At 61.9% G+C, this 26,166-nt stretch overlaps 1 protein-coding gene across 4 annotated transcripts in view; it reads left to right on the top strand.

Moving 5' to 3' along the window:
• The window catches only part of AGAP3 (ArfGAP with GTPase domain, ankyrin repeat and PH domain 3), a 62,832-nt gene that overhangs the window by 19,954 nt on the left and 16,712 nt on the right, over positions 1-26,166 (top strand). For all 4 annotated transcript variants that reach the window (XM_021382118.1, XM_021382116.1, XM_021382114.1 and 1 more), the window contains 3 exons: positions 1,315-1,407; positions 8,809-8,913; positions 12,774-12,939. In XM_021382118.1, the coding sequence (XP_021237793.1) occupies positions 1,315-1,407; positions 8,809-8,913; positions 12,774-12,939 (364 nt within the window). The remainder of the gene's footprint in view (positions 1-1,314; positions 1,408-8,808; positions 8,914-12,773; positions 12,940-26,166) is intronic.

Here is a 26,166-nt window from a genome sequence, read left to right as displayed (position 1 = left end):
GCCGCCCGGTCCGGCTGCGCCCACCCGGCATCTCGTGTCCGTGTTCTGAGTATAACTTGCCAAACTCTTTATTCTTTCGATATTTGCAGATATGTGCCACTGTTTCCAACTTTTCATCAACAAAAAGGCCTTTCCAACTCCTTCCAAATTAGAAGATCCAGGTGGTTACACGGCACCTCTGTACCAATTCTCTCACTTTTCATTGCCTCTCCAGGGCCGGATAAGGGATGGGCACTGGGATTGATCTAAGATTAGAGGCTCGCCCGCCCTCCAGCCAGCATGGGTCCCCCCCTCGGAGACACGCAGGAGCCTTTTAAATCCCCCCATGTAAAGTCTAGGAGGCGCCGCGACGGCCTGCGCTGCACTTTGCCGGGACATTGCTGGGCCTGCCGGATGCTGGCGGCACCCGTGGGGCTGCCGGGCGACGACCCCACGGGACGGGACGGGACGGGACGACCTGTGGCGCCGGGACCGGCGACGGCAGCGAGCGCGGCTGGACGGGCCCAGGGACGCTTCGCTGCTGCTTGGAGCTCTGCGGGCGCCGCCGGCCCCCGGCTCCTTCCTCCCCGCCGCACCTCCTGCATGGACTCCTGCTCCTCTCCTCGCGGCACAGCGGCCATCTGTGGCTCTTTAGTTTCTTCTCTTTCGATCTCTTTGTTCTGCTCTGGGCCCCGGGCCGGCGGATCGGGGTCCCGGCGCGGGGGCTGCCGTCCCCTCTGATCCAAAGCACACGGGCGCTCCCGGCGGGTGTGGGACGCTCCAGCGGCGCCGCGCTGCCCTCTCATTGTCGTGGTTCTGAATGTATTGGTCGTGCTCCATGCAGTGTATGACGTGGTATTGCCCTCTGTCCTAAGCACTTTGAATGAGTTCTGCTCCACAGACTGTACACTTCATATTGTATTTATTGGGGTTTGCTCTGCCCGGCGGGCGCTGCGCTCGGCCCCGGCCGTGGGATCGGTATTTACTGTCCATGCTCTTTTGTAAGGGGCTGGTGTCCGCCCGGTGACCGTGCTACTTTGTATGGTGCAAGTGTGCTCCCGGAATAAACCTGTTGGATTGGTAGAGGTGTGAGTTCCTTTCACCGCTCGGCTCTCCCGCTGCCATCCATGCTCACCGCATCCCACGCATCTGTCTGTGCCGTGTCCGTGTGCCGGGGGCGGGCGGCCCCGCTCCGTAGGACGGCGCTGCCAGCGCCGGGGGCATAGGCTGCGGGGGCCGGGGGGGCCGGGAGCGCGGGGGCTCCGTCCCGCGTGGGAGCAGCGGGGCCACGTCCCTCCCATCCCACCCTAACGACCTCCATCTCTTCTCTTCCAGTCTCGGAAGGGCGCGGATGCAGAGCGGGACAAGAAGGTGCCGGAGTCCAAGGCAGACAGCATCGGCAGCGGGAGGGCCATCCCCATGAAGCAGGTGCGATCCCGTCCCCGCGCGGTTCCCTCGTGTCCCCCCGTGAGCCCCCCACCTTCCCCCTCTACTCGGCCCTGGTGGGGCTGTGCTCAGTGGTGGGCCCTCACTGCCGGAAACACACTGAGGCTCCGCAGTGCGTCCAGAGAGGGGCAGCAGAGCTGGGGGGGTCTGCAGCACAGCGCTGTGGGGAGCACAGGGGGAATGGGGTGGGTCGGTCTGGAGCAGGAGGCTCGGGGAGACCTCAGTGCTCTGCCCAGCTCCTGAGAGGTTGTAGCGTGGTGGGGCCGGCCTCTGCTCCAGTAACAGCGGTAAGGTGAGAGGGGGTGGTCTCATGTTGTGCCCAGGGAGGGTCAGGTTGGATATTGGGAACAATTCCTTCTCCAGAGAGCGGTCGGGCACTGGCACAGGCCGCCCAGGGGGTGGGGGGGTCACCATCGCTGGAGGTGTCCAGAACTATGGAGACGTGGCACTTCAGGACATGGTCAGTGGGCATGGTGGGGGTGGGATGGGGTCAACCTTAGGGATCGCAGAGGTCTTCTGCAGCCTTAGCGGCTCTGTGATGCGATGAGTGCAGCTCCCGGGAAGGGGCTTCGGGTACAGACAGGGCACAGAGAATTCCCTGCCGGGAATCTGAGCACGGGGACGGGGCTGCAGCAGGAGCGGTTCCAGCAGAGGGCATCTGTGCCCCGCACCTGCCGCAGCCCTGCACGGCCCCGCGCTGCACTCTGGCTCCTCGCCCTCCCTGCCCTGTCGCAAACCGGGGGCTCCTCGGGGTGGGAGCAGCAGGAAGCTGCTGCTGATGGCACCCAGCTGCAGGGTGCAGTCGATGCAGCAGAGGGACGGGATGCCATCCAGAGGGACCTAGACAAACTTGAGCTGTGGGACCAGGAGAACCTCGTGAGGTTCAACAAATCCAAATGCAAGATCTTGCACCTCGGTCGAGGCAGCCCTCGCTACCAGTACAAGCTGGGGGATGAAGGGATTGAGCACAGCTCTGCTGAAAAAGACCTGGGGATGCTGGTGGATGGGAGGCTGGACACGAGCCAGCAATGTGTCCTCGCAGCTCAGAAAGCCAACTGTATCAAAAACCGTGTCAAAAGAAGCGTGGGCAGCAGGGCGAGGGAGGGGATTGTGCCCCTCTGCTCTGCACTGTGAGACCTCACCTGGAGCAGATGTGTCCAGATGTGGAGTCGCCAGTACAGGAGAGATGTCAGCCTGGTGGAGTGCGTCCAGAGGAGGGCCACAAAAATGTTCCAAGGGATGGAACACCTCCCATACGAGGACAGGCTGCGAGAGCCAGGACTGTGCAGCCTGGAGAAGAGAAGGCTCCAAAATGACTTGGTAGCAGGCCTGTCAATATCTAAAGGGGAGTGACAGGAAAGAAGGGGACAGACTCTTCAGCAGGGTCTGTGGTGACAGAACAAGGGGAATGGCTTCAAGCTCAAAGAGTGGAGATTTAGTTTGGATCTAAGGAAAAGGTCTTTTACAGTGAGGGTGCTGAGGCACTGGCACAGCTTGCCCAGAGATGTGGTGGATGCCCCGACCCTGCAGACTTTCAAGGCAAGGCTGGATCAGGCCCTGGGCAACCTGATGGAGCTGTGGTGTCCCTGTGCATTGCAGGGGAGTTGGACTAGATGGCCTTTAAAGGTCCCTCCCTACTCTAAGGGTTCTGTGATTCTCTGAAGTGGCTGCACCGTGCTGTGCCATGCGCTGTTTGGCCCAAGGAGAGCTCGAGCCGCCGGGAGCTGCCGCAGAGCATTGCGTGTCTGCGTGCATGTCAGCCTGAGAGCAGCAGTGCTGGGGTGACAGGGCCAGGCGGTTGGTTGGGTGATGTTGGCACCGGGCTTTCCTTGCACTGGTGCACGTACACCCTTGTGGCCCCTGGCCATGCCTCTGCCTTGCACCCCGTGCCGCTGTTTGAAATCCGTTTGCCTTGCTGTTCCCCAGCTGCTGCTCTCTGCACGCATGCTGCCCGTGCTGAGCTGTGTGCACGGGGAGGGCGTACGTGCCAGGGGTGCTGCCTTGTGCCGGGCACCTGCTGGGGATGGAGACCTCGAGGGACCAGAGGATTGGTTTTAAGTTAAATAGGGGAGATTTGGGTCAGGTGCGAGGAGGAAATTCTTCCCCCAGAGCGTAGTGCTGCCCAGAGCTGTGGGTGCCCCATTCCTACGGTGCTCCAGGCCATGGATGGGGCTGTGGGAGGTGTCCCTGTGGCTTGGGATGGGGGAGGCTTTGGGTCCCTTGTGACCCAAACCATGCTGGGACTCCCTGACCTAGCACAGGCAGGGAACTGACTGCTGCCGCAGGAGCTCCCCCAGATCGCTGCCTGCAGTGAGGTGCTGTGTGTGGTGGCACTGCTGTGCTTCCAGCATGGCATGGTGTGCACAGCCCCAGCACGGGCATGTCATTGTCAGCTGTGTGCTGGGCACGGCTCTCCTCTCGGGAGGCGCAGGTCCTTTTTTTATCCTCCTGGCTGCAGTGGTGATCATGGTGCTTGTAACCGTTCCTTCCACTGCTTCCCTGGCTGGGGGCTCTCGGAGCAGGATGCTTCCCCTACCTGCTCCCGTGTCTGTGTGTTGCTAAGCAGCATGGCTGTGCCCAGGCTGCTGGAGCAGCAGCGCTTCTGAGCAGTGGTGGGGTCGCTGGGGAGCAGTGCTCTCCCAAGCAGGTGGTCTCAGGGCACAGGGTGGCTCTCCCTCCATGGGCTTCTCTGTGCTGCTCCGTGCTGCAGCACTGCGCTGGAGCTGCCAGCCTTGGGGCAGTGCAGGGCCCACAGAGTGCTGCAGGAAACCACCCCGCTCCTGAGATGCTGCGGCGGTCAGAATTGCTGCCCTCCTGCTTGCCTGAATCACACGGTCGTTCCACAGCATCTCAGGAGGGTGCGGAGCTTTGTTCCTGATGGAGAGCACAGGCCAGCAACCTGCACCCTGTGGGATGGGGTTGGGGTGACCGTGCAATGATGTTGGGGCGCTGCGGGTCCTCGCTGTGCTGCCAGCCCCCACCAGGCCCCCCCCATGAAGGTACCACCAATGGGACGGGAGCAGGGGCTCACGAGGCACTGCTGTGTGTGACAGAGCCTGGGGACAGAGTGATGGCTGTGCTCCGATCAGGACCTGTCCTTCCTGGAGGGCCGTGGGATCTCACTGCCCACTGTCCCTGTGCAGGGCAGTGAGGGATCAGGGCATCTGGGAGGTGGACATGCTGTGGTTGTCCCACCGTGCCACCAGAGAGCAGAGGCTGCTTGTTTGGGGCCTGCAGAGGGACAGACCCACAGGAGCCTCGGCCAGGGCGTGTGGCTGTTGTCACACCACGTGGCTGATGGTGCAAGTGCTGCGTGTGGGTGCTGTAGCCTCCAACGTGCAGCCCTGGGGTGGTTTGGTTCCTCTGCACAGCAGAAAAATGGAATGCACACTGAAATCACCCGGAGATGGCTGCAGTCGGTGTGTGCTGCGGGGCCACAGAAGCTCCGGGTGCCCTGTGGGCTGCTTCCCAATACCTGGGGCTGTGCCGCCGTGAGTGCAGCGCTGCGGGGCTGGGGGCTGCAGCGCTGGAACTGGGAGCAGCCGTGCTGGGAGCAGCCATGCTGGGAGCAGCAGTGCTGGGGCCTGCAGTGCTGGAGCTGTGAGTAGCCATGCTGTGCACTCAGAGCTTTGGGTTTGCGCTTAGAGTAGGTGCACTTAGAGCCTGGGCCAGTGGCTGGGAGGGCTGCGGGGTGAGAGGCCGAGGTGGGTGTGTGGGGTGGGTGGAGGCTTCGCTGGGCTGTGGAGGGCTCCAGGAGCACACGCTGCGCTCCCTGTGCTCGCTGTGCAGCAGAACTGAGCGCACCCGCTGTGAGCTGCTCCGTCCCCTGCCCCTCTCACACCTGCACGCTGCAGAACCGTGCCGTGGGACAGGGGAGGCCGTGCACCCTGGGGTCTCTCTGCGGCCGGGCTCGTTCCTCCCGTGCTTGGGGCTGACGTGTGCTGTGCCCCGGCCGTGCTGCCCTGCCCGTGTCCTGCAGCTTCACGAGGCCTTGCAGGACTGAAAGCGCTTCCTTGCAGCCGAACGCCCGTCTCTGAGAAGTGGGTTAATGAGGCCGGGAGACGGCGCTCCCCCAGCTGTGCGTTACCGGGGGCTCCTCGTTGCATGCACGCATCCTTTCTGGGAGCGCTGTGGAGCGCTGCAGCCCGGGGGGCCCGGTCCCGGCCCGGCTCCGTTTGGGCCGCGCTGCAGCAGGGCCCAGGGCGGTGGCTCCTCCTCCTCGGGAGCCGGGATCATGCTGGGAGCTTAGATTACATTTAAATTGCCATTTGCATTTTCCAATCAATACGCGACTTTACAATTAAGTTTGGTGTTAAAATTCTTAGCAAAAAGTGAGCGGAAGGGAGATTTGTGGAGCAAACGAGTCCTTTGGGGGCCATCGCCGCTCCCTGCTTCATTACACTGCATATTGCTACTGCTGCTTTTACGGAGCCCCGCCACCATCCAAACCCGGCAGAGAGGCAGCACCGCGCCGGCCGGCAGCGCGTGGGGAAGGGGAGGAAACGTGGGGATGGGAGCGGGTGGGCTCCCGGGCTTCTGTGCTTGGTGCACGGCTCCAAGAAACTTCGGAGGAGTCCCCACTCGTGAGCCCGGTGGCGAAGCGGAGGAGCGGGGGGGCACGAGGAGGGGACACAGAGGGGATGCGCCTTCCTGGAGTTCCCCCCGGGAAAAAGCAGAGTTCCCCAAGTGCTGCTGAGCCAAATCTCCACGATCTGCCGTCAGGAAGAAGCGGGCTGCAGGGTGTGCAGCCCCGGTGCAGGCAGGGCAGCGATGCCAGCAGGACCTGAGTCCTCCCAGCCACTGTCCCTGCCTCTGATACAGCAGCAAAGGGCAGGTCCAGCCCAGCGCTGCCCCTGCGTTCAGCTGGTTCCTGCCGTGTCTGGCCTGAAGGGCCCTTTTGCCCTCAGTTCATTAGGTGCTTACTCAGGCCGTGTGGTTGCTCCCAGTTTTGGATTCTTGTGCCTTCCGGCTGCGCAAACCGGGCTGCCTGTGCTTGGTTCTCTGTTTCTGGGTCTGTTTTTGGTTCGGTGTGCGAGGTCCCAGGTTTGCAGCTGAAGAGGCTGCAGAGAGCTCCGCTCTGCACGCGGCGCTCGGGGGCTCGGCAGGGGCTGCAGCGGGTGGGGGGCTCCGTGGGTGTTGCACTGAGGTCGGGCTGTGGGCACCAGCAGAGCAGGGGGCAGCAGGGGCTGGGGGCTGGCAGCACTTGGGCAGGGCAGGCGGTGGGACCGGGCCCATGTATGGCCCCTGGGGGTCGTGGTGCCCATGGGGGTCGTGGTGCCCATGGGGATCCTGGTGCCCGTGAGCCAGAGACCCACCCAGTGACTGTGCCAGATGTGCAACTTCTGTCAGCTCTAGAGCAGGTTTGCTTGAGAGAGGCCAAGTCAATGCTCCCAGAACTGAGGATCCACCGTTTATCCGGGTTGGCTGTGACACTGAGCCGTCTGCATGTGCGAGGTTTTGTAAGGGAGAGGGTTGTCGCTGTCAGAGCGCGCCGTGCAGTGCAGCAGCAATGGGCCTGGGGTGAGGGGCGGTAAGGGGGTGGGGCGCTGGAGATGCTCCTCGTGGGCATCAAGGGCTGCTGCAGGGGAACGGGGCTGCCCGGGGTGCTCACGTGGCACGGCCAGCACGGGGAGCTCGTGGGCTGGAGGGATTGACTCCTGCAGCACGGGCACCGCAGCGATTCAGCTCCGTGCAGTTTCTCTGTTACCTTCACATTCTCTGTTCATGCTTTCCTTGGGTTCGTTAACTAAAGAGCACGAGCCAAATGCAGATGGGTCAGACCTCTGTACAGACACTTAATGCTGGACACGCATTTGCCATTTACCATCACATGTTCTCATGGGTGATTTTGCTGAGACCTTGCACTCGGCCGCTTTGTCTCCATTAATGACAGTGTGGGTCTTGTACCCTTGGTTGGGACTGTAGCTGATCTTAGTGGTTTTCTCCGACCTCTGTGCTTGTGTGCTGCTCAGTCCGTGTCCCCACAGCAGCACAGTGTCCGTGGCCATGGGTGCTGTGTCCGTACCACACAGCGTCGCCCATCCCCACGGAGCCGTTCCCGTGTAGGCCGGGTCAGCCTCTGCCCAGCCCGCTTCAGCTCTGCGCTCTGCTGTGACTTCCACACCTTGGAGCGGGAGGCAGTTGCTCTTCACTCTGTCTGCTTCCCAAGTACTGAGTGCCAGCGGTCACAGAGTGCTCCTGCCCTTTCCACATCGCTCATGGCCGATTTCACGGCCCTGTCCGCCGCATTGTTACCCCGCCGAGCGCCAAGCCCTGCCTCGTCCCCATGGGGCAGGCACCGCGGCCCCGTCTCCAGGCAGTGCCTCGGGGCCCTCGGGCACGCCGTGCTGCGGGACAGAGCCGCTCTGTCCGCTCCGTGGGGAGGTGCTGGCGCGGGGCCCGGAGCAGCGCCTTGCTGTCTGCACAGAGAGCCCTGGTGGGCCCGGCCCGGCGGCCTGGGTCCTGCTTGTTCCCAGACCCAGTCATTCGTCCATCCCTTCGTCCCCGTTCTGTCCCCGTGCTGTCCCCATGCTGTCCCCATGCTGTCCCCATGCTGTCCCGTTCTCCCTGCCGGCAGAGCGCTCGCTGTCCTCCCCCCAGGCCCTGCTCCAGAGCCCTCATGCCCGGCTCGTTGCCGCCTCCCGTTGTCCCTGGTGCATCGTCATCTGCTGGCACAGATTTCATGGGGTCAGAACTGGGCAGGGAGAAGGTGAGGAGGGTGCAGCCTTGGACATTGGTTTAATCCATGAAAGTTCTGGGCAGAGGTGGGGGGAAGGAGGAGCACAGCTATTCCCAGGCCCTATGAGTGTGCAGTGCCTGGAGACCACGGGCTGGGCCGAGGGAGCCCCAGATGGGAAGGGGTGAACAGCACCTTGGCTGCTCTGTCTCCCAGAGCGTGTTCCCGGCTCCATCTGTTGGACACCTCTAGGGAAGAACTGCAAGCACCAAGGGAAGATCCATCCCTTGTGAGACCGTCTCGAAGTGTGGTTACCACCTCTCCTGAACGGTCCTTGTCCATCCCCATGCCCTGTGTGTGGTGCTGGAGGAAGGTGTGGGAGCAGAGCAAGGAGTGCTGTTGGTGGTGAGGTTGGCCCCTGCCTCGCGTTCACAGCATCCTTCAGCACAGCAGGAGGGGTGGTGTGGGACAGGGCACAGCCCGGGGGGTCCGTGCTGGTGCGTGGACACCCTCAGTCAGAGGACGGGGTCTGGCTGAGAAGTGGGGAGTGCAGGGGAGCAGCCCACTGTGTGCCAGTCACAGGGGAGCACTCCTGGGAAGGTTCTTGTGTTCTCGTGGGTCCTTTTGTCTCCTGGGGGAGGTTGTGGGGCTGGGTGGGAGCTGCCTGGACCTAACGAGGCCTAAGGCTCTCGTCGTTTCTCTTTTAGGGCATTCTCCTCAAGCGCAGCGGCAAGTCGCTCAACAAGGAGTGGAAGAAGAAGTACGTGACGCTGTGCGACAACGGTGTGCTCACCTACCACCCCAGCCTGCACGTGAGTACCGCTGGCGCGGGGCGAGGAGCAGGCAGGGCGCAGCGCTCCCCTTCTGCTCCTGCAGGGAGCTGCTGCCAAAGGGTTTGGCATTGGTGGGGACTGCAGAGCACGGGCGCAGGGGGGGATTCAGCAGAACTGGTTCTTACCGGGGCCCGGGGGAAGCCCTGTCCCTCCCCCGGGGGCTGTGTCTGCAGTGCCAGGCTGGGTGCGAGGCGGCTCAGTAAAATGCATCCGGCTTCTGCCAGCTGCCCTTCGTCAGCCTGTGAGAACGGGGGCTGCTGCCTCCCTGCATCCAGGGCGAGGGGCGGGCGGAGGGCTCCTCGCAGCCACGTCTGGTGCTGCCATTTGGGCGTGGAACAATTTTCCTGGCTGCTAGGTATTGGGTAATGGGGACGCGGTGCCGGTGCGGAGCCCGCCGCGCGCTGTCACTTCCATGCATCTCTGATCTCCTCGCTGCTTGGCTCAGGCGCGCAGCTGCCGCCCCATCCATCTCTGTCGCCTCCCCACTGTGGGGCTAATGACTTCTTCCCCGTTCCCTCTTGAGCACAGTTTGCTGCTGAAGCAGTGAGCAGCGGACGCTCACACCTGTGCCACCCGCCGCAGCCGGGCTGTGGTGGCTGAGCACGGGGTGCAGCCCCCGTAACCCCGCACGCTCTGGGCCCCTCTCCATCCCCATCTCCTGGCACACAGTGTTGGAGTGCCCTGAGCCCCGTGGCCATCTGCACTGCTCGTTCTTGGGTTGCGATGCGCCGTCCCCACGCCCTGAGCCCCTGAGCATCCCGTCCTTGTGGCGGGAACCAGCCCTCGTGTTTGCTTTCCCTGATTCAGGGGAGCGCTGGAAACGGTTTGTTTTCCTTTTTAGCCTTGGAGCCGTGCAGCGTTCTGCGTGGCTCTGCAGCCCTCTAACTTTGCAGCCCCATTTTTTGGTCTTTATCGACCCAAACCGGGAGGCAGTGGCTGCTCCCCGTGTGCTCACACGCGTGCGTGGGTTTATCAGCTTTCCATCAGAGGCATCACAGGGCCGTTGTTAAAATCAGTGGTAGAGGCAGAGTAATTGGGGATGTTGTTTAACTGCTCTCAGCTGATGCCGCTGCACACTGGGTTTGTCTCCTCTTTACTCCATTCGTTCCTCAGGGGGTGATCTCGTTTGATGTCAGTCGCTTTCCTTACTTCGCTTCTTTGGTGTTTCATTTCATTTCCGTGTTGCCTCAAGCAAAAATCTGGTTTGCTTCCACCTGGTGCAACTGGTGATCCACAGCCCATTGCTGAGAGGTGCGGGCGGGCCTCTCCTCCCCCAGGTCTCAGGGAAAGCTTTCAGCCTTGCACCAAGGTAGCGGTGCCTCGCGTTTTCCTGCAGCAGGGGCTGGTCACATGTGGGGTGCAGGAGCCCGCCTCGCCTTCCCTGGATGGGGGCAGGTGCAGGGGCAGCCTTATGGGGCGGTGCTTCCAATGGGGATGCCCCGTTGTCCTCTCCTCCCATCTGCTGGGGTGAACCAGGGGTGCTGCAGCGCTTCTGCCCTCTGGCAGCACGAAGTAGCTTCCATGCTACAGTCACTGGGGCTGGGAGGGCTCTCTGGGGCTCATCCGGTCCAACCCTTGCTAAGGCAGGTCCCCTGCAAGACCTTGTCGTCCTTCACAGGATATGACAGCAGAGCTCCTGGCTCAGTAGCAACACTGGGCCTGCTGCTTTGTCCCCTCGCTTGTGGGACGGCCGGCGGTGGGGTGAGCGCAGGGTGCAGAGCCCGGCCCCTCTCGGGGTGCTCGGCCCCAGAGCATCTCTTTGCCGCTTTCCGTTCCCGGCGATGTTCCTTGGAGTCATCCAGGTGTTCTCTGCCTGGGGTCTGTCCTGTCTGTCATTCCTCTGCCTGTCCCTGCCCGGCGGGGATGGGGTGGTGCCCAGGAGCTGGCAGCCCCCCCGGCTCCACACCCCCTCGTGTGGCTGCGTTGTGCTTCTGATGTCACCGCCAAAGGTGCCCTGTCAGGGCTGTGCGTCTTGTACCTACTTCAGAACCTGAGCCTGGGCCCCCCCGGCCCCTCCTTGCCGTTGCCTCCCTGCAGTCAGGCGTGGGCCGTGGTTTGCAGAGGGGCTGATGGCACGCGGGCTGGCAGCACCGAGCCCAGGTGCTCCAACTGCTCGGTGGCAGCAGCTCAGAGCAGTGCGGGCGAGCGGGGCCAGAGCTGGGCCGGGGCCGGAGCCCAGGTCTCGGCACAGATCTCCTCCCTGCCTCTGCATTTCTCCCACCTTTCCACGAGCGTGCTTAGTGACAGGGAAGGAGCGAGCGTTGTGAGCTGCACGGTGCGGTGCCCCCGGCTCCCCGGGCCGTGCGCGGTGCTCCTGCTGGCGGGGCTGAGCCCGTGGCCGCGCCGCGCGGAGCCGAGAGGAGCAGCTCCCATTTTGCAGCCAGTGGAGCCATTCACACAATCACCTTCTGTTAATTCTATCTGCAACATCAATTAAATTGTTTGTAGAAACTAATTGAATGTGGCTTAATCACACATCTTAATAGCTTTCCACGCTTTGAACTCGTTGTTAATTCCAGTAATAAAATGAAATGAGAGAACTGGCTGGGTAATTAGCGAGGAGGCTTGGGAAGAAATTGCTGTTTTATGGCGTGCAATAAAAGCGGAGCGCTGGTGACCGCTCTCTCCGGCAGGCAGCCGGCGAGCGCCGATTGTGCTGAGCCAGGGAAATCCTGCGGCCCAGGGGTGCACCGGGCCCCCCCGGCCGGGAGCGGTGCGGGGCGGCGCCGGGCTGCCTGGGTCTGTGGAGCTGCCCACAGGCGTGCGCGTGTCCCCACAGCTGCGTGGGTCGGGGTGCCAAGAGCCGGGGCCGGGCAGGCGCTGCCCCGCTGCCGTCGGCTGGGGAGCGGCTGCTCCTTGCTGGCTGTGCGCATCTCGCCGAGCTCTGGAGCAGCCGGTTCACGCAGCACCGGCTCCGAGCCAACCCCTCGGTGACCTCCTTGTGAACTGGAGCGAGCCCGCAGCTCCGCAGCTCGCCCCGCACGCCGCTGCCTCTCATCTGCCCACCGTGGAGCGGAGCGCTGGGGCTGCCCCACAAGCCTGGACATCCTGGAGCCGGGACGGGGCGGGCACCGGGGTCTGCAGGGAGCGCAGGGTCGGGGTTTTCCTTTGGGTGTGTGGGCCCAGGGCGGCACGGCCAGGTGCAGCGCTGCAGGGCAGGACACCCAGGGCTGGCGGGGGCGGGCGCTGCTGGGAGGGCAGAGCGATGCTCGTGGTCTGCGCGCAGCCTGGGGCTGAGCAGCACTGTGCCAGCGGTGGGGGAAGCGCTGAATCTGGGCTTGGATCACACCAGCGGGGACCTGAGCTGGAGTTCCCTCCTGTCGCGTTACCCACGCTGAGTTATGTTGCATTGTGGGCTGCTGCACATGAGCGCTGTGACCAGAAGGGCAGCGCTGCAGGAGCTGGGACCTGCCTGCTGCCTGCGTGCCCCTCTGCCCCATCTGTCCCCACCCCCAGGTGGCACTGTACAAAGAGCTCGCAGCACACCGACTCAACCTGCACTCGCTGTGCAGGCACTGGGAGCAGGACCCAGCACTTCTAGGTCCCAACCCAGGGGTCGGAGCGGCGTTCGGGCCCTCTATCCACATCCCAGGCTGCCTGCGGACTGTGGGCACCAGCTCTGTGGTGGCTGTGGGCCATGGGGTGTCTGCCCCTGAGCTCGGCTCGGTGCCCCTGTGCAGCGCATGGGCGGCCTGTGTGGGACGGGCAGCGGTCACCCCCAGGGGCTGCGGTCAGCCGCGTGCGTGGGGGGATCCGGGCATTGGTTGGATGGAGTGAATGGGAAAGGGGCTGAGAGCGACGGGCCCGGTGATGGCTGATCTGCACCATCTCTGCCGTAGGACTACATGCAGAACGTGCACGGGAAGGAGATCGACCTGCTGAGAACCACGGTGAAGGTGCCCGGCAAGCGGCTGCCCAGGGCTACGGCGGCAGCGCCCGGCGCGAGCCCCAAGGCCAACGGGCTGGCGAAGGAGCGGAGCAGCACGCAGCTGGCGGCCAGCACGGGTGAGTGGCGGGGTCGTGTCCGTCCCTCGGCACGGCATTGGCACTGCCTGCCATGACATCCTGGTAGGTAAGCGCGGGAGGCGTGGGATAGCTGAGCGCACAGCGGGGTGCGTTGGTAGAGCTCGGGGGGTTGTGCTCTGCGGTGCAGTCTGGTTGGAGCTCTGCAGGCAGCCCTGTTCCCCGGGGATCAGTGCTGGCTACGGTCTTGTTCAACATTGTCGTCGACAACCTGGATGAAGGGATGGAGCCCACCCTCAGCAAGTTTGGTGATGGCTGGGAGGAGTGGCTCACTCCCAGGAGGCCGTGCTGCCATAGCGAGACCTGGGCAGGCTGAGAGCTGGGCAGAGGGGAACCTCAGGGGGTTCGACAAGGACAGTGCAGGGTCCTGCACCTGGGGAGGAATAACCACAGCATCAGCACAGGCTGGGGCTGAGCTGCTGGAAAGGAGCTCTGCAGAGAAGGACCTGGGGGTCCTGGTTGACCAATAGTTGACCAATGGTTGGCCCCAAGCTGACTATGAGCCAGCACCGTGCCCTCACCTCGTGCCTTCCCTCTAGGGGACCCTTAGGGGGGCTGGACTGGGGGATGTCCAGAGGCCCCTTCCAGCCGCAGGGCTCTGTGCCTCCGGGCGCTGTTGGTCTGGTGCAGGCTCTGCTGCCCTTCCTGCAGTGCCTGGAGCTGCTCTTTGCTTTCACGGTGTCTCTGGGCAGGGCCCAGGTGGCTGCTGCCAGGCTCGAAGTACGGCACGGGTTGCGTGAGCAGCTGCTTATGGAGGGAGCTGCTGCAACATAAAGCAGTGGAAACTTCTGCCAGCGACGTTTCTTGATCTTGGAAAGCTCTGTTGTGTTCCTAACCATTTCTGTGGCTCCTTTTCCTTCTGATTTCTTCCTGCAGCTATAGGATGTGAGGGGGCTGCTATGGGATTACTGTCACTGTGCAGCAGCCACCACACGTGGGGCGAGGACAGTGCGGGGGGCTCAGTGCCGGCTCTGTGGTCAGCAGCACCCAGCACGGGCCCTGCTGTGAGGCACTGAACCCTCCTGCACCCGCTGCAGGCGGTGCAGAGCCACGCTTGCTCTGCAGGCTGGAGATGGCTGCAGTGGTTTTCGACCAAGGACGTGTACCTGCAGGTTCTGCCTGCAGTCTGCCTCTGTTTGCTGCTATTTGCTCACCGCCACCGCCGAGCACCCCCAGCGTGCAGGAGCACGGTGACGGCTCTGCCGCTGCACAGCACTGCTCAGACGCGTTTGCTGGGTGCTCGGTGTGATGCCTACACCCTCAGAGTGACTGGAGCTGCTGGGAGGGTTCAGAAAAAGACAGAACAGCTCCCACTGATGATGAACCCTGCACCCATGTACCCTGCGTCCCTCTCCCAGCAGCCGTCCTGCCCCACTGGGCTCACAGCTGGGACGTGGTTGGGTTGTGGGCATCGGTTGGGTTGGCATCAGATCAGGGAACGTGGGATCCCCATTCACCCCCTGCCTTCGCTCTGTGCCCCTGCGCAGCGCAGCCAGCACCACCGTGCCCTGCAGCACCGTGCAGCAGCAGGATCGGGGCAGCGGCCTCAGGTGTGCGTGGGCTTTGGGTGGCCGTGTGGTGCTCGGAGGGGTTTCCATCCTGCCCTCCAATGGCACGCAGCAGCAGGGCGCTCACTGGGGCTTCGCTCCGCCTGCTCTCGTGCAGCTGACGGCTCAGCCGCCGTGGAAGAGCTCTGGTGTGGTGGCACCTCCTCCCCCAGCACCGCGTCCCCTCCTGTGCCGCTCCGGGCAGTGCAGCCCTGGGCAGCGCTGTGCCCGTGCCCGTCTCCAGGGCCGCGCTCTGCGGACAGGGCTCTGCTCTCCCCCAGCAGCGTGCGGGTGAAGCCCAGCGCACGCAGAGGTCGTGGCCGTGCTCCGTGCCATGCCCTGCGGCCGCGAGAGCTGTGCCACTGCCGCTGTCCTCATGGGGACAAGGGCAGAGGGGAGGAGGAGGGAGCAAGGATGGAGAGCTCTCAGCGTGCCCAGGTGTGTGTGGGCAGGCACGCGGCGCTGCTGGGCTCCGGCTGAGCTGGGTGTGGGGCAGGCGCAGCGGGGAGCTGAGTGATGTGGGGATGGAGAGCAGCTGGTATGGAAACGGTGCGACCAAGTGCAGGGTGGTTGTGTCTGGTAACGGCTCTGCAGTCAGAGCAGGGTTCAGCTCAGATCACACGTTCCCTGTGCAAACACTGCTCCAGAGGCACAGACGTTGTACCTCTTCTGTGATCCAGTGACCCGTCTGGTGGATGAGGGAAAGGCTGTTGATGTGGTCTACCTAGACTTCAGCAAAGCCTTCAACGCTGTCTCCCACAGTATTCTCCTGGAGAAACTGGCAGCCTGTGGCTTGGACAGGTACACTCTGTGCTGGGTAAGGAGCTGGCTGGAGGGCCGGGCCCAGAGAGTGGTGGTGAGTGGAGTGAAATCCAGCTGGCGACCGGTCACGAGTGGTGTTCCCCAGGGGTCGGTGCTGGGTCCTGTCCTCTTCAATATCTTTATTGATGACCTGGATGAGGGCACTGAGAGCACCCTCAGTAAGTTTGCAGACGACACCAAGCTGGCAGGAAGTGTCGATCTGCCTGGGGGTAGAGAGGCCCTACAGAGAGATCTGGACAGGCTGGATCTCTGGGCTGAAGCCAATGGGATGAGGTTCAACAAGACCAAGTGCCAGGTCCTGCACTTTGGCCGCAACAACCCCAGGCAACGCTACAGGCTTGGGGCAGAGTGGCTGGAAGGTTGTGTGGAGGAAACGGACCTGGGGGTATTGGTCGATGCTCGGCTGAGCATGAGCCAGCAGTGTGCCCAGGTGGCCAAGAAGGCCAATGGCATCCTGGCTTGGATCAGAAATAGTGTTGCCAGTAGGAGTAGGGAACTCATTGTCCCTCTGTACTCAACACTCACGAGTGCTGAGTACAGAGGAGGGCGATGAAGCTGTGAGGGGTCTGGAGCGCAGGGCTGATGAGGAGCGGCTGAGGGAGCTGGGATTGTTCAGCCTGGAGAAGAGGAAGCTCAGGGGAGACCTCATCGCTCTCTATAACTCCTGAAGGGAGGTTGTAGTGAGCTGGGGGTTGGCCTCTTCTCTCTTGTAACTAGTGACAGGACGAGGGGGAACGGCCTCCAGTTGCGCCAGGGGAGATTTAGGCTGGACATTAGGAAATACTGCTTTTCTGAAAGAGTGGTCAGGCGCTGGAATGGGCTGCCCAGGGAGGTGGTGGAGTCACCGTCCCTGGAGGTGTTCAAGGAATGTTTAGACATTGTGTTGAGGGATGTGTTTTAGTGAGAACTGTTGGTGGCAGGTGGACCGTTGGACTGGATGATCTTGTAGGTCTTTTCCAACCTTGCTGATTCCGTGGTTCTGTGATTGTCACGCTGCAGCTGTTGGTACTGGGATCTTCTGCCCGTGTCTACCTCAGCTTTACATCTCATTGCAGAGATGCAGAAGCGTGAAGTCATAGAATCACAGAACACCCCGAGCTGGAAAGGTCCCGTAGGGATCATTGGTTCCCATTCATCTGTCAGTGCTAAACCGGCTCATCTCTGGCAGTGTGACTCTTCTGACACATGGGGCAAAGGTTGGCTCCTGCCCAAAGTTCTGTCCTCGGTTCAAAATGGTTTCGTATCGTTGCTGTTTTGTTCATCTCCTTATGCCCTGGAGGTCCATCAGGATGTGATCAGAGCTGTTGTAAATCGCTCGCTGAGAAGTGGATCCCCCCATGCTGTGCTGGCAGAGTGGCCTCTGCTTTGCTTTGCTTGTTTACCCTTCACTTTCCAATGTAGTGCCCTCTCGGTTCAGTTCCTCCATGGAATTGTATTGGTAAGGGCTGACCGGGGGCACTGCAGTAGCTGAGATCTGCACGAGGGCTGTGTGCAGACCCACAGCTGGCTGAGCACACCGAGCCAGCACCGGGACACGGAGCTGGGCAGCGGTGCAGCTCTGCAGCTGGGGGCAGGGCAGTGCAGGGCGCTGCGGGACGGTGTGGGGTGCTGCAGGGTGCTGCAGAGCAGTGCAGGGTCCTAGGGGATCCGTGGGTGCACAGGGAAGGAGGGAGAGCATCCTTCCTGCATGTCCCGGGCACAATCTCTCATCGCTGCGATGGGAATGCGTTGGGACTGATGTGCATGAGGGCCAGCAGCGTGCTCATGGTGTCAGTGGTGAGCAGATACAGACAGTCCGTGGTTCTTAGCATTCACAAAATGTTATCCTTAATATAGCAAACAGTCCAAGAAGTGTTTTGCATCTCAGAGGTGCCATTTCTTCAGTCTGCTGCTGCATGGATACGAAGCGGGTGTCTGCAATGGGGCTGGGTGTCTACAGTGGGGCTGGGTGTCAGCAGTGGGGTCAGGTGTCTGCAATGGGGCTGGGTGTCTGCAATGGGGCTGGGTGTCTACAGTGGGGATGGGTGTCTGCAATGGGGCTGGGTGGATTTCCTGAGATTTCGTGGGTGCTGGTCCTCAGAGGAGGTTCAGAATGGTTCTTGGCAGTCCCTGCTCGATGTGCTGTGCCCTTGGTCAGTCGAAGCAGTGCTGTGCTGCAGGGCTGGGAGCTCCCCTGCTGCCCAGGGCAGCGTGGGGCATGCAGAGCACAGAGCCCAGCAGCGCTCCTGGAGCCAGGGACAAGCAGAGCTCGCAGGGCTGCCTGCATTGTGCAAACCCAGCAGGGGAGCACCAGCAGGATGTGCACTTCTCACCTGGGAATGCATTCTGGGTGTGAACGGGCTGCATGGGTGGGGCCTGGCAGAGCATCCCTCGTAGTGTGGCAGTGCAGGCTTGGGTGTCTCCTCCTCCAGGATCACAGCTGTGCTCTCGCTGGGGGTCAGCAGCTCACCCCTTCTGCTTTGGTGCCCCATCAGTGCGTGTTTCTGCCTTGGAGGACGAAGGCAGCTCTCACTCGGATGAGATGGAAAGGAGTTTTGTGGTGGGGAAGGACAGACGGTAGCACAAGAAAAACGCAGGGATCGCGTCCATCACCTTGAGCCTGGTCTGAGCACAGCTGCAGCCCTGGGGTGTTGTTTTGCAGAGGCGTGTGGGCCCCGCTCCCAGCACAGGGAGGTGCACAAAGGCCGCTGCTCGAGGACGTGGGGTGTGCCCCGTGCTTCCCTGCACTCTAGAGCCCGTGAGCCTGTTCCTTCTCTGCACGGCGCAGAAGGAGGGCGAGCAACTGGACACGGGGCATCCAGCCTCAGGTGAGCAGCTAGGGGAGAAACGGGCAGAGGGAGGGAGCTGCTGACCTCCTCCTCCTCCTCCTGTGTGATCGCTGCTGGAGCCGGGGCAGCGCTGGGAGCAGTCAGCGGTCGTGGAGCTGCTGCTCGGGGTGCGTGTCGGTGCAGCGTCCTCGCTCGCTCCGAGGTGACAGGAGCCCGTTGCGTGTCGTGGTCCCCGGTCCCTCCCAGCCCCGGGCACGGAGCCCCCCCCCCGGCCGCGCTGCCCCCCGATGCTCCGGTGCCGCCTGCGCAGCGCCAGGGATTGGCTCCCCCAGGCCGGGTGCTGCGCCTGCTGTGATCATGTCACGTCGGGCTCCGTCGATGTTAACATCTCATTATCTTTGTTACTGTAATTACATTATCCGCTGCTTTATGCAGAATTATTCTCCGAGGACTAATTGATGGATCCATGTTTAATTCATTAATCATTAGCATCAAATTCGACAATTACAGTGCACACTGATTGTGGAATTTCAAATGTAATGAGGGAAGAATTAACAAAGAAAAGGGAAAACCTGTTTCCCTGGCACACCGCTGCTCGCCGTGGGGGACAGTGACATTGAGGGAGAGGAGCAGCAGAGGGCGGCGGCGGTCAGGGCTGAGCTGGGACCGTCCTGAATCGGAGCCGCTCCATGGAGGTGGAGAGAGAGGGATGGGTGCACAGAGAGGGATGGGTGCACAGGGAGGGATGGGTGCACAGAGAGGGATGGGTGCACAGAGAGGGATGGGTGCACAGGGAGGGGTGGGTGCACAGGGGAACCTCAGCGCTCGGCTCCACCACAAAGCTGCCCTGTACGCCCTGCAGACAGCGCGTGGGCACCGTGCAGCGCAGGGCTGGGGAGCACAGGGACCGTCCCTGCAGCCCAGCAGCTGTGTGCCCGCAGGGACACGGGGCACTGAGCGCTGGTGCCTGCAGAAAGGGCTCCCTGGCCCTGGCCCTCTGGCTGCTCTGTTGCCTGCACGGCGGTCTCTGGAAGCGTGCTGCAGAGCGGTGGCTGTGCAAGGAGAGCTGTGGCTGCTTCTCCTTGTCGCAGCGTGAGCCGCTCTGAGCCGCAGGCCCCTAACCCTGCTCGCCCTCTCTCACTGCCTGTTATGGGTTTTGCAGGAGGAAGCTGAGTGCTCGCCCATTTCCAGTCTCTCCAGCAGTGGATCTGCTCAGCTGGAGCTGGCGCAGCACCCAGCAGCACTGCGTGGTGCCACCTGGCTGCGCTGCTCCCCCCGCAGCGGCGCCTCAGAGGTCTCTGCTATGGACGTGGGCAGCTTCAGCTGGGCTGCTTTGGTGCTCCTCGCTGCCTGACTCCCCCTGCATCGGGTCACTGCAGGGCTGAGGTGCTGGGTGCTGTGCCACCCCGCAGTGGAGGTGCTGGGGCTGCCGGCCCGTGGCCCTGCTGCAGCACAGAGCAGAGCAGCAGCGGGAACGCAAGGTCCCGGGCGTTCCTCTGTGCGGGACCCTTGTTCCTCCCAGCAACACCTCGAGGGTTGTTTGTAGTCTGAGAGCGAAGCGCAGATCAGAGATTGAATTTGTCTGTAATTAATACTTTTCATCATGAATCATGTATAAAATAGTGCAAATTCGTATTTATATTACAAATATGCACTATAGCATTCAGATGGTGACACCTCACGCATGTTTACCCGCTCCCTTCAGCAGGAAGATGAGTCCCGAATGCGAAGCAGAGCCGCTGCCCTCAGCGCTGTGCTGCCAGGACCTGGAGGGCAGCGCGGGGCCGGGTGGGAGCAGGGAGCTGCAGGATGGCACAGGGCTGAGCCCCGTCTGTGGGCACGTGCTGCAGTCATTGGAACTTGGTCACGTTCCCAAAAGGTGTAACTGCCCTGTCCACTGTTGTTATTTCCTTCTGAGGAAAGGGAACTGAGGCAGGGATGGAACCAGCCCCGTCAGAGGCACCTGCCAGCCGGGTGCCCCCAGCTCGGGGCCCAGGAGCTGCTGTTTCTCCCCAGGATCTTGGCCTTGTTTAGCCCCGCTGAGCGCTGAGCTCCTGCTGCTGCTCAGTCCCTGCCTGGGCGCTCAGAGCAGCAGGCACGTTGTTAGCGGCTGCTACTGACAAGTGTTGGTGTAAGAGACGTGAGCAGGGAGCTCTGCTGCGGTGGCCAGTGGTTGAGCAGAGGCTGACTGAGCCAGCAGTGTGCGCTGGTGGCCAAGAAGGACCCTGGACACTGCAGAGAGCGTGGCCAGCAGGGTGAGGGAGGGAGGTGCTCCTCCCCTCCGCTCTGCCCTGATCAGCAGCGCTGCACCCAGTGCTGGGCTGTCCGGTTCCAGGCAGATGGAGAACTGCAGGAGATGGAGAACTGCTGCGCCAGTGTGGGCTGCAGAGATGGCGGGGGCCTGGAGCAGCTCCTGACGGGGACAGGCTGAGAGCCCCGGGGCTGTGCACCTGGAGGAGAGAAGGCTGAGGGGATCTGAGCAGGGCTGCCGTGCACTGCCCTTGGTCCTCCCATCTGTGCAGTGGGGATGAGCGTGCACAGTGGAACTGCTGCTGGGTCCTGTGCTCTCCCCCGCATCCCAGCGATGCACAGCGCAGTGCGGCGCTGAGCAAGGCCACCGCTACAGGTGCTGTCATGTCCAGGGCTGTTGTCACGATGTGCCACACCGTGGTGCCAGTGGTATTCACAGCACTGTGTCATGCTGCATCCTCAAGTCGTAGCATGCTGTTATCATCTCTCTATGATGGGGGGCAGGCTCCCTGCAGCCTGAGGTGGGCAGCTGGATGATTGATGCCCTGGTGGGAGGAGCGCGATGCTTTCTGCTCCCAGTGAAGTCAGATAAATGGAGGTGTGTGTGGTGTGTGGGGTGTGTGGGGTCGGACCAGTGCTGCACTCTGGGGCACGCCGTGGCCCAGCAGCGGAGCCTGCGGAGCCAGGGGCTGTAAAGAAGGAAGGCACACTGAGCTGCTCAGCGGTTATCCCGGGTTCTGTGTGAATATGCAGAGTTGTTACTGTGTTGTGCCAATGGCAGCATACTGCAGCAGGCAGGGGTGATGCAGGGGTGTAGGGGGCAGAGCAGTGCTGGCCCACAGCAGCTCCCTGCCACTGGGCTGTGTTCTTCCAGGAGCTGTCCTCTTACATCTGGTGACCATGGAAGCCATTACCTGCCTATGATAAGTGAGGTTTTAGCTCCTGCCCGGTGCCCGGGGCTCTGCACATCATGGGGAGGAGGGCAGCACCTTCCTGCTGTGCCTTTACTTTCCCGGGCTCTGGCTGCTGCTCTCATTCTGACCCGCCAGCTGCAGGCGTTCCTGGGGGTGTTGCCGCTGCCCATCATCTCGTGGAGGGCTGCTCCCTGTCCCTGTGCTCCTTGCACGCACATGCAGAGCCGTGCTGCTTGGGAGGCTCACTGCAATCGGGCCGGGCTCCATGCACACACCATGCTGAGCCCTTTGCATGCACACGCTGTGCTGTGAGCCCTCTGCATGCACACACCGTGCTGTGAGCCCTCTGCATGCACACGCTGTGCTGAGCCCTCTCCATGCACACACTGTGCTGTAAGCTCTCTCTACAGCCCCCCAAAGGCTTTGTTGGTGACAGTGCTTCAGGCATTCCTCTTCCCGTTCTTGGCCTCATCCACAGCTGTCTTCCAGCACTCCCAGCCCTCCTACCTTTTTATTCTCCAGTTTCAGCATGCAAAACAGCAGAGCTTTCGGCATCCGTGCAGAGCTCTGCTTTGTGCTGCCCCTGCAGCACCCACGCTGCCTCGTGCCCTGCAGCCTGCACATTGCATCGCACCCTGCAGCACCCCGCTGCTTTGTGCCCTGCAGCACCCGCACTGCAGCGTGCCTTGCACAACCTCCTGCTGCCCCAGGGGAGAGCAGAGATTGATTTGCTCCCGCCCAACATGATAATCATTGACCCTAATTAGAGACAATTACTGGGACTCGATACGCTCGCTGCTTGCTGGAACACTAAAGGAGCAGAGCAGTGCATTGCAGGGCTGAGCAGGGAAGGCGGCTTCGGGGGAGGTGAGGAGGAGAGGACCCGATTGTGGCTGTGCCTGGGGCTGGGCAGCACTGGGGGAGGCAGGTGGGCGCAGAGCGGCACACAACCCAGGCTGCCGCGCTGAGCATCTGGCCCTGGGCACCTGGAGAAAGGAAGGGATGTAATTATGTAAATGTAATGGCCACCTGTGAAAACGTGGGTCTGAGTAACTTGCCCAGTGCTGGGTAATGGGGCAGCTGGTATCTTCCAGAGGGGGCTGAGGACCTTTCCCTTCTGCACTGCGCCTTCTCTTCCCCGCAGAGCGGCTGGCACGGCACGTCCCAGGGGACAGGGGCTCCCTCTGCTCTGCGCCCGCGTGGTTCAGCGCTGCTGCTGGGGCCGTGCTGGTGCTGTGTGTTCTGCGCTCACCCTGTGCACTGCAGCGCTCCGGGCTCAGCTGTGCTGCTGGCTGGCAGTGCGGGCAGCGATGCGCGGCGCTGCAACCTTAATGCCGTTGCTGGCAGCCCCCGCCCCAGCCGTGCTGATCTCTTTTGGACTTCTCAGCTGCACGGTGCCTTTTGGTTTTGTATTTCAGGCAGCGTTGCTCGTACATGCGTTTTCTGTAGCTTATGATTTCACGTTTCCACAGGGGCTGAGTGTCGCCTACGGTCACATTAGTAGAGCAGAAGACAGATTCAAACCCAGCGACATTCCTTCGTCCCCCACTCCCTGCTTCTCCTTTCCACCGCTTTGGCAGTGTGTCTCAGAAATGGTTCCTGAAGTGTTTTGCTGTAACGTGGCGGAGAATGAATAACGTTGTCACAGTGACACCCACGGGAGGAGCCACGCTGCGGGGCCGTCCTGAACCCGCTGCAGCCAGGCACAGCGCAGCACTGCAGAGACACCGGGTTCCCTCTGAGCAGAGACCTCAGAGCTAGAGAGCAGCGGCTCCGGCACGGGTAACGCTGACGCTGTGCTGTGCTCGGGCAGAGGAGAGCTCAGAGCAGAAGTACGGAGCTTCAGACACGCACAGACACGCACACGTGCTCAAAAGTACATATCTGAGCCAATTTCACAGAGCTGAAAGCAATTAGAGCCAGATCTTTGGGGAAAAAGAAAAAGGAAAAAGTATGGAGCATAATTAGGTGCGATAAAAGGGGCGTCTTACTGGATGGCGAAAAGTTAAAATCAAAAGAGAGGCTGCACTACTTGAAAGCATCAATCTGGGTTAGAGGAGACGTGGACAATTCACTCCCTCTGTCCGGATCCAATGCACGGGAGCAGAGCAAGGGGAGCACCAGGCTGCGCGCTGCTGTGCACGTGCACGAGAGCAGCCAGCTCTGAGCAGCTTGGCCCGGGGTTCGGCCATCTGCCGCCCTTCTCCTGCAGGGAAACCCCGCTTTGCTCCTCTCGTGATACTTTATTTGAAGAGCAGGTAGAACCCAGCCTTGCAATGCGTCCCCTGGCACGGTGCTGAGCTGCAGCTGCTGCTGCGTCGAGGCCGTGCACGGCGCGTGCTGCAGCGATGGGTGCGCGATCTGCAGCGCTCCCCGCAGCTCTGCTGGCGGCCGGGCCCACGTCAGCGTTAGCACCAGGGGCTGCGGGAGGTGCCCGGCACAGCTGAAGACGGCAGAAAGTTTTTTTTTTTCAAGTTTATTAGGAACTAATGAATCCTAACGCGGCGCCGGTTCGTTACTGTACGGAGATAATCGAGCGGTTAATAAAGAAAAGGAGCACGTGATCAGTAAACACTTGTGTTCGGTGTCTGGGAAGAGGCGAGATGATGTATCTTAGCGCAGGGTGATGAATTCTTCATATTCCAGCTGTAATTAGAAGCAAATTAAACAGCAGGTAGGAGATTTAGACGCGTTCGAAGCAGCGAGTGTGAATTATTGGATTCGGGGATGTGGGCAGGTCTGGTCCGAGCGCTCCTCGGCTGTCCGGGGTGGCTTGGGGCCGAGGAGCGAGCGTGAGAACGGCAGCAGGAGCAGGGGGAGCTGAGGAGCATCCCGTGCCTGCAAAACGTGCCGTGCAGGGAGAGGTGCAGGGAGCTCTGCTGGTGGAGGTCAGCAGAAAAAAAAGGCTGGGCTTTCCTCAACTGTGCTGGTAAGGACCAAGAAAGGAGCAAAAATCTGATACTAGAGCGCTTTATCAGGTAAAAGTATAGCAAGATCCAGGGGTAGCTGAGGCGAGATGGTTCGGACTGGAAATGTGGTGCGAATCTTAACAGTGTGAGGAGTGGAACAACTTTCCAGGAGTAACTTGATTTCTGTGTCACCGACGATGTCATCATCATGAGGAGATGATTTTCTAAAAGCTGCTCGGTGCGGTGCCCACCTCCCAGGAGCTGTCTGTGCTGGCTGCAGTGCTGCTGGGTGCCACAACGCGGCCGGCGCCTTTTGGCTGCTGCCGGTAGGAGCTGTTCTGGGGGAGGGCACCAAGCACTGGGGATAAGCGACGATAAGGTAACAACAAGTAGCCTGAAGTGTCAGTTGCTGGGTAGTGGTCACTGGTGTCTCTCTGGGACGGGGTTTGCAGAGAGCTCCCAGCACTGCGCTGTCGTGTGGGGTTTGCTTGTCGTCAGGGCGATGCCCCTGCAAGGCCTCCACCACCATCGCTCACCGTGCAGCCTGCAGCCCTGCTGGGGGGACAGCCTGCAAGCTGGGGCTGCTCCTCCTGGAGCCAGGCAGGCTCAGGGGGATCCACCACGGCCACAAAGCCCCGCAGGAGCTGCGAGGGGACGGAGCCGGGCTGTGCTCGGCGGTGCCGGGGCCAGCACACGGCGCTGGGCACAAGCTGCAGCCCAGGAGCTGCCCTGCCCGCAGGCAGCACTGCCGTGCCCGGCGCTGCGCAGCCCTGCACGGGGACCGGCGGCTGCGGGCTCTCCTCCTTGGGGATCTCCCACCCCTGGCCCTGGGTCCAGGCACCCTGCTCTGGGGGGCCCTGCTGGGGCGGGGGAACCAGAGGGACCCCGAGGGGCCCCATCCTCAGCCCCGCTGTGGGTCTGTGATCTGGCTTTGCCGTGATCCTGCTCAGGAGTGGGTGTCAGCCACGCTGGTAGGGGCAGAGCCGTCGTGCCACGGCCTGGTTTCAGCGCTGGTCGGATCCATGCACTGTCAGCGAGCAGCGGGAAGCAGCGCTTCCCCAGTGAGGCTGTCAGGGATGTCTGCAGTGTTCATGTTCAAAAAAGAAATGTGACCACGTATCCATCCGCTGCGTGCTGTTACACTGCAGCTGCACGGACAGCGCTGGGTTCTGCACCCGCTGCAGGTGAGCGGGTTGTGCAAGAGGACCCGGGTGAGCAGCGCGCTGCTGCGTGCGGGAGCGTGCAGACACTTTGCACACGCGGGGTCACGCTGTGCCGCGCTGCCTCGCTGCGCTGTGCCCGTAGCAGGGAGGGCACACAGAGGCAGCTGGGTGCGATGCAGACCCCAGCTCGTCCTCCCCCGCCACGTTCTGAGGTTCTGGGGTGCATCTCCCTGCACTTTGCATTACTTCGACGTCGCCGTGGTTTTGTTGGCTCACTGTCCAAAGTGCTCTGTGGGGGAGAAGTCAGTCCCGGGGACTGTGCTCAGAGAGGCAGGCAGTGCGTTACACGCGGCCTTCTGTTCACCTTTCACTTTGCCTAATGGACGAGGATCCTATCAGGGAGCTGCAGGTGGTGTCACATGTGAGAGGATGAGATCTCGGGGGGCTCTGGGCCCGCTGGACCAACCTGCATGTCCCTAGGACAAGGGAGGTGTGGGCACTGGGTGCCGGGCTGAGGCAGCTCCACAGGGATGCAGGAGTTGGGGGGTGCTGTGTGCCCACGCTGCCCCTGGGCAGTGCCTGCAGGGAGGAGTGCTCCTGCTGTGTGAGGGCAAAGCTGGGCACTGCACGGCCCACAGGGTGCTCCCCTCTGCTGCAGCACTTCTCCAGGCACAGTGTTCTGTGCTGTTTGCCTTCCTCTGCTCCCTGCTGCGCATTGCACATGTGCTGCCATGCAGTGCGGCACGGGACAGCCTGCACTGGCTGGGATGGGGATCCCATCATCTTCCCTCCCACCCCATCCACCCCACCCCACCTCACTCAACTATCTCATCTCT

The sequence above is a fragment of the Numida meleagris genome, unplaced genomic scaffold (assembly GCF_002078875.1).
Source record: "Numida meleagris isolate 19003 breed g44 Domestic line unplaced genomic scaffold, NumMel1.0 unplaced_Scaffold180, whole genome shotgun sequence".
Lineage (NCBI taxonomy): Eukaryota > Metazoa > Chordata > Aves > Galliformes > Numididae > Numida > Numida meleagris.
Note: the sequence above shows the minus strand (reverse complement) of the source record. Positions and strands in the feature narration are given on the sequence as shown.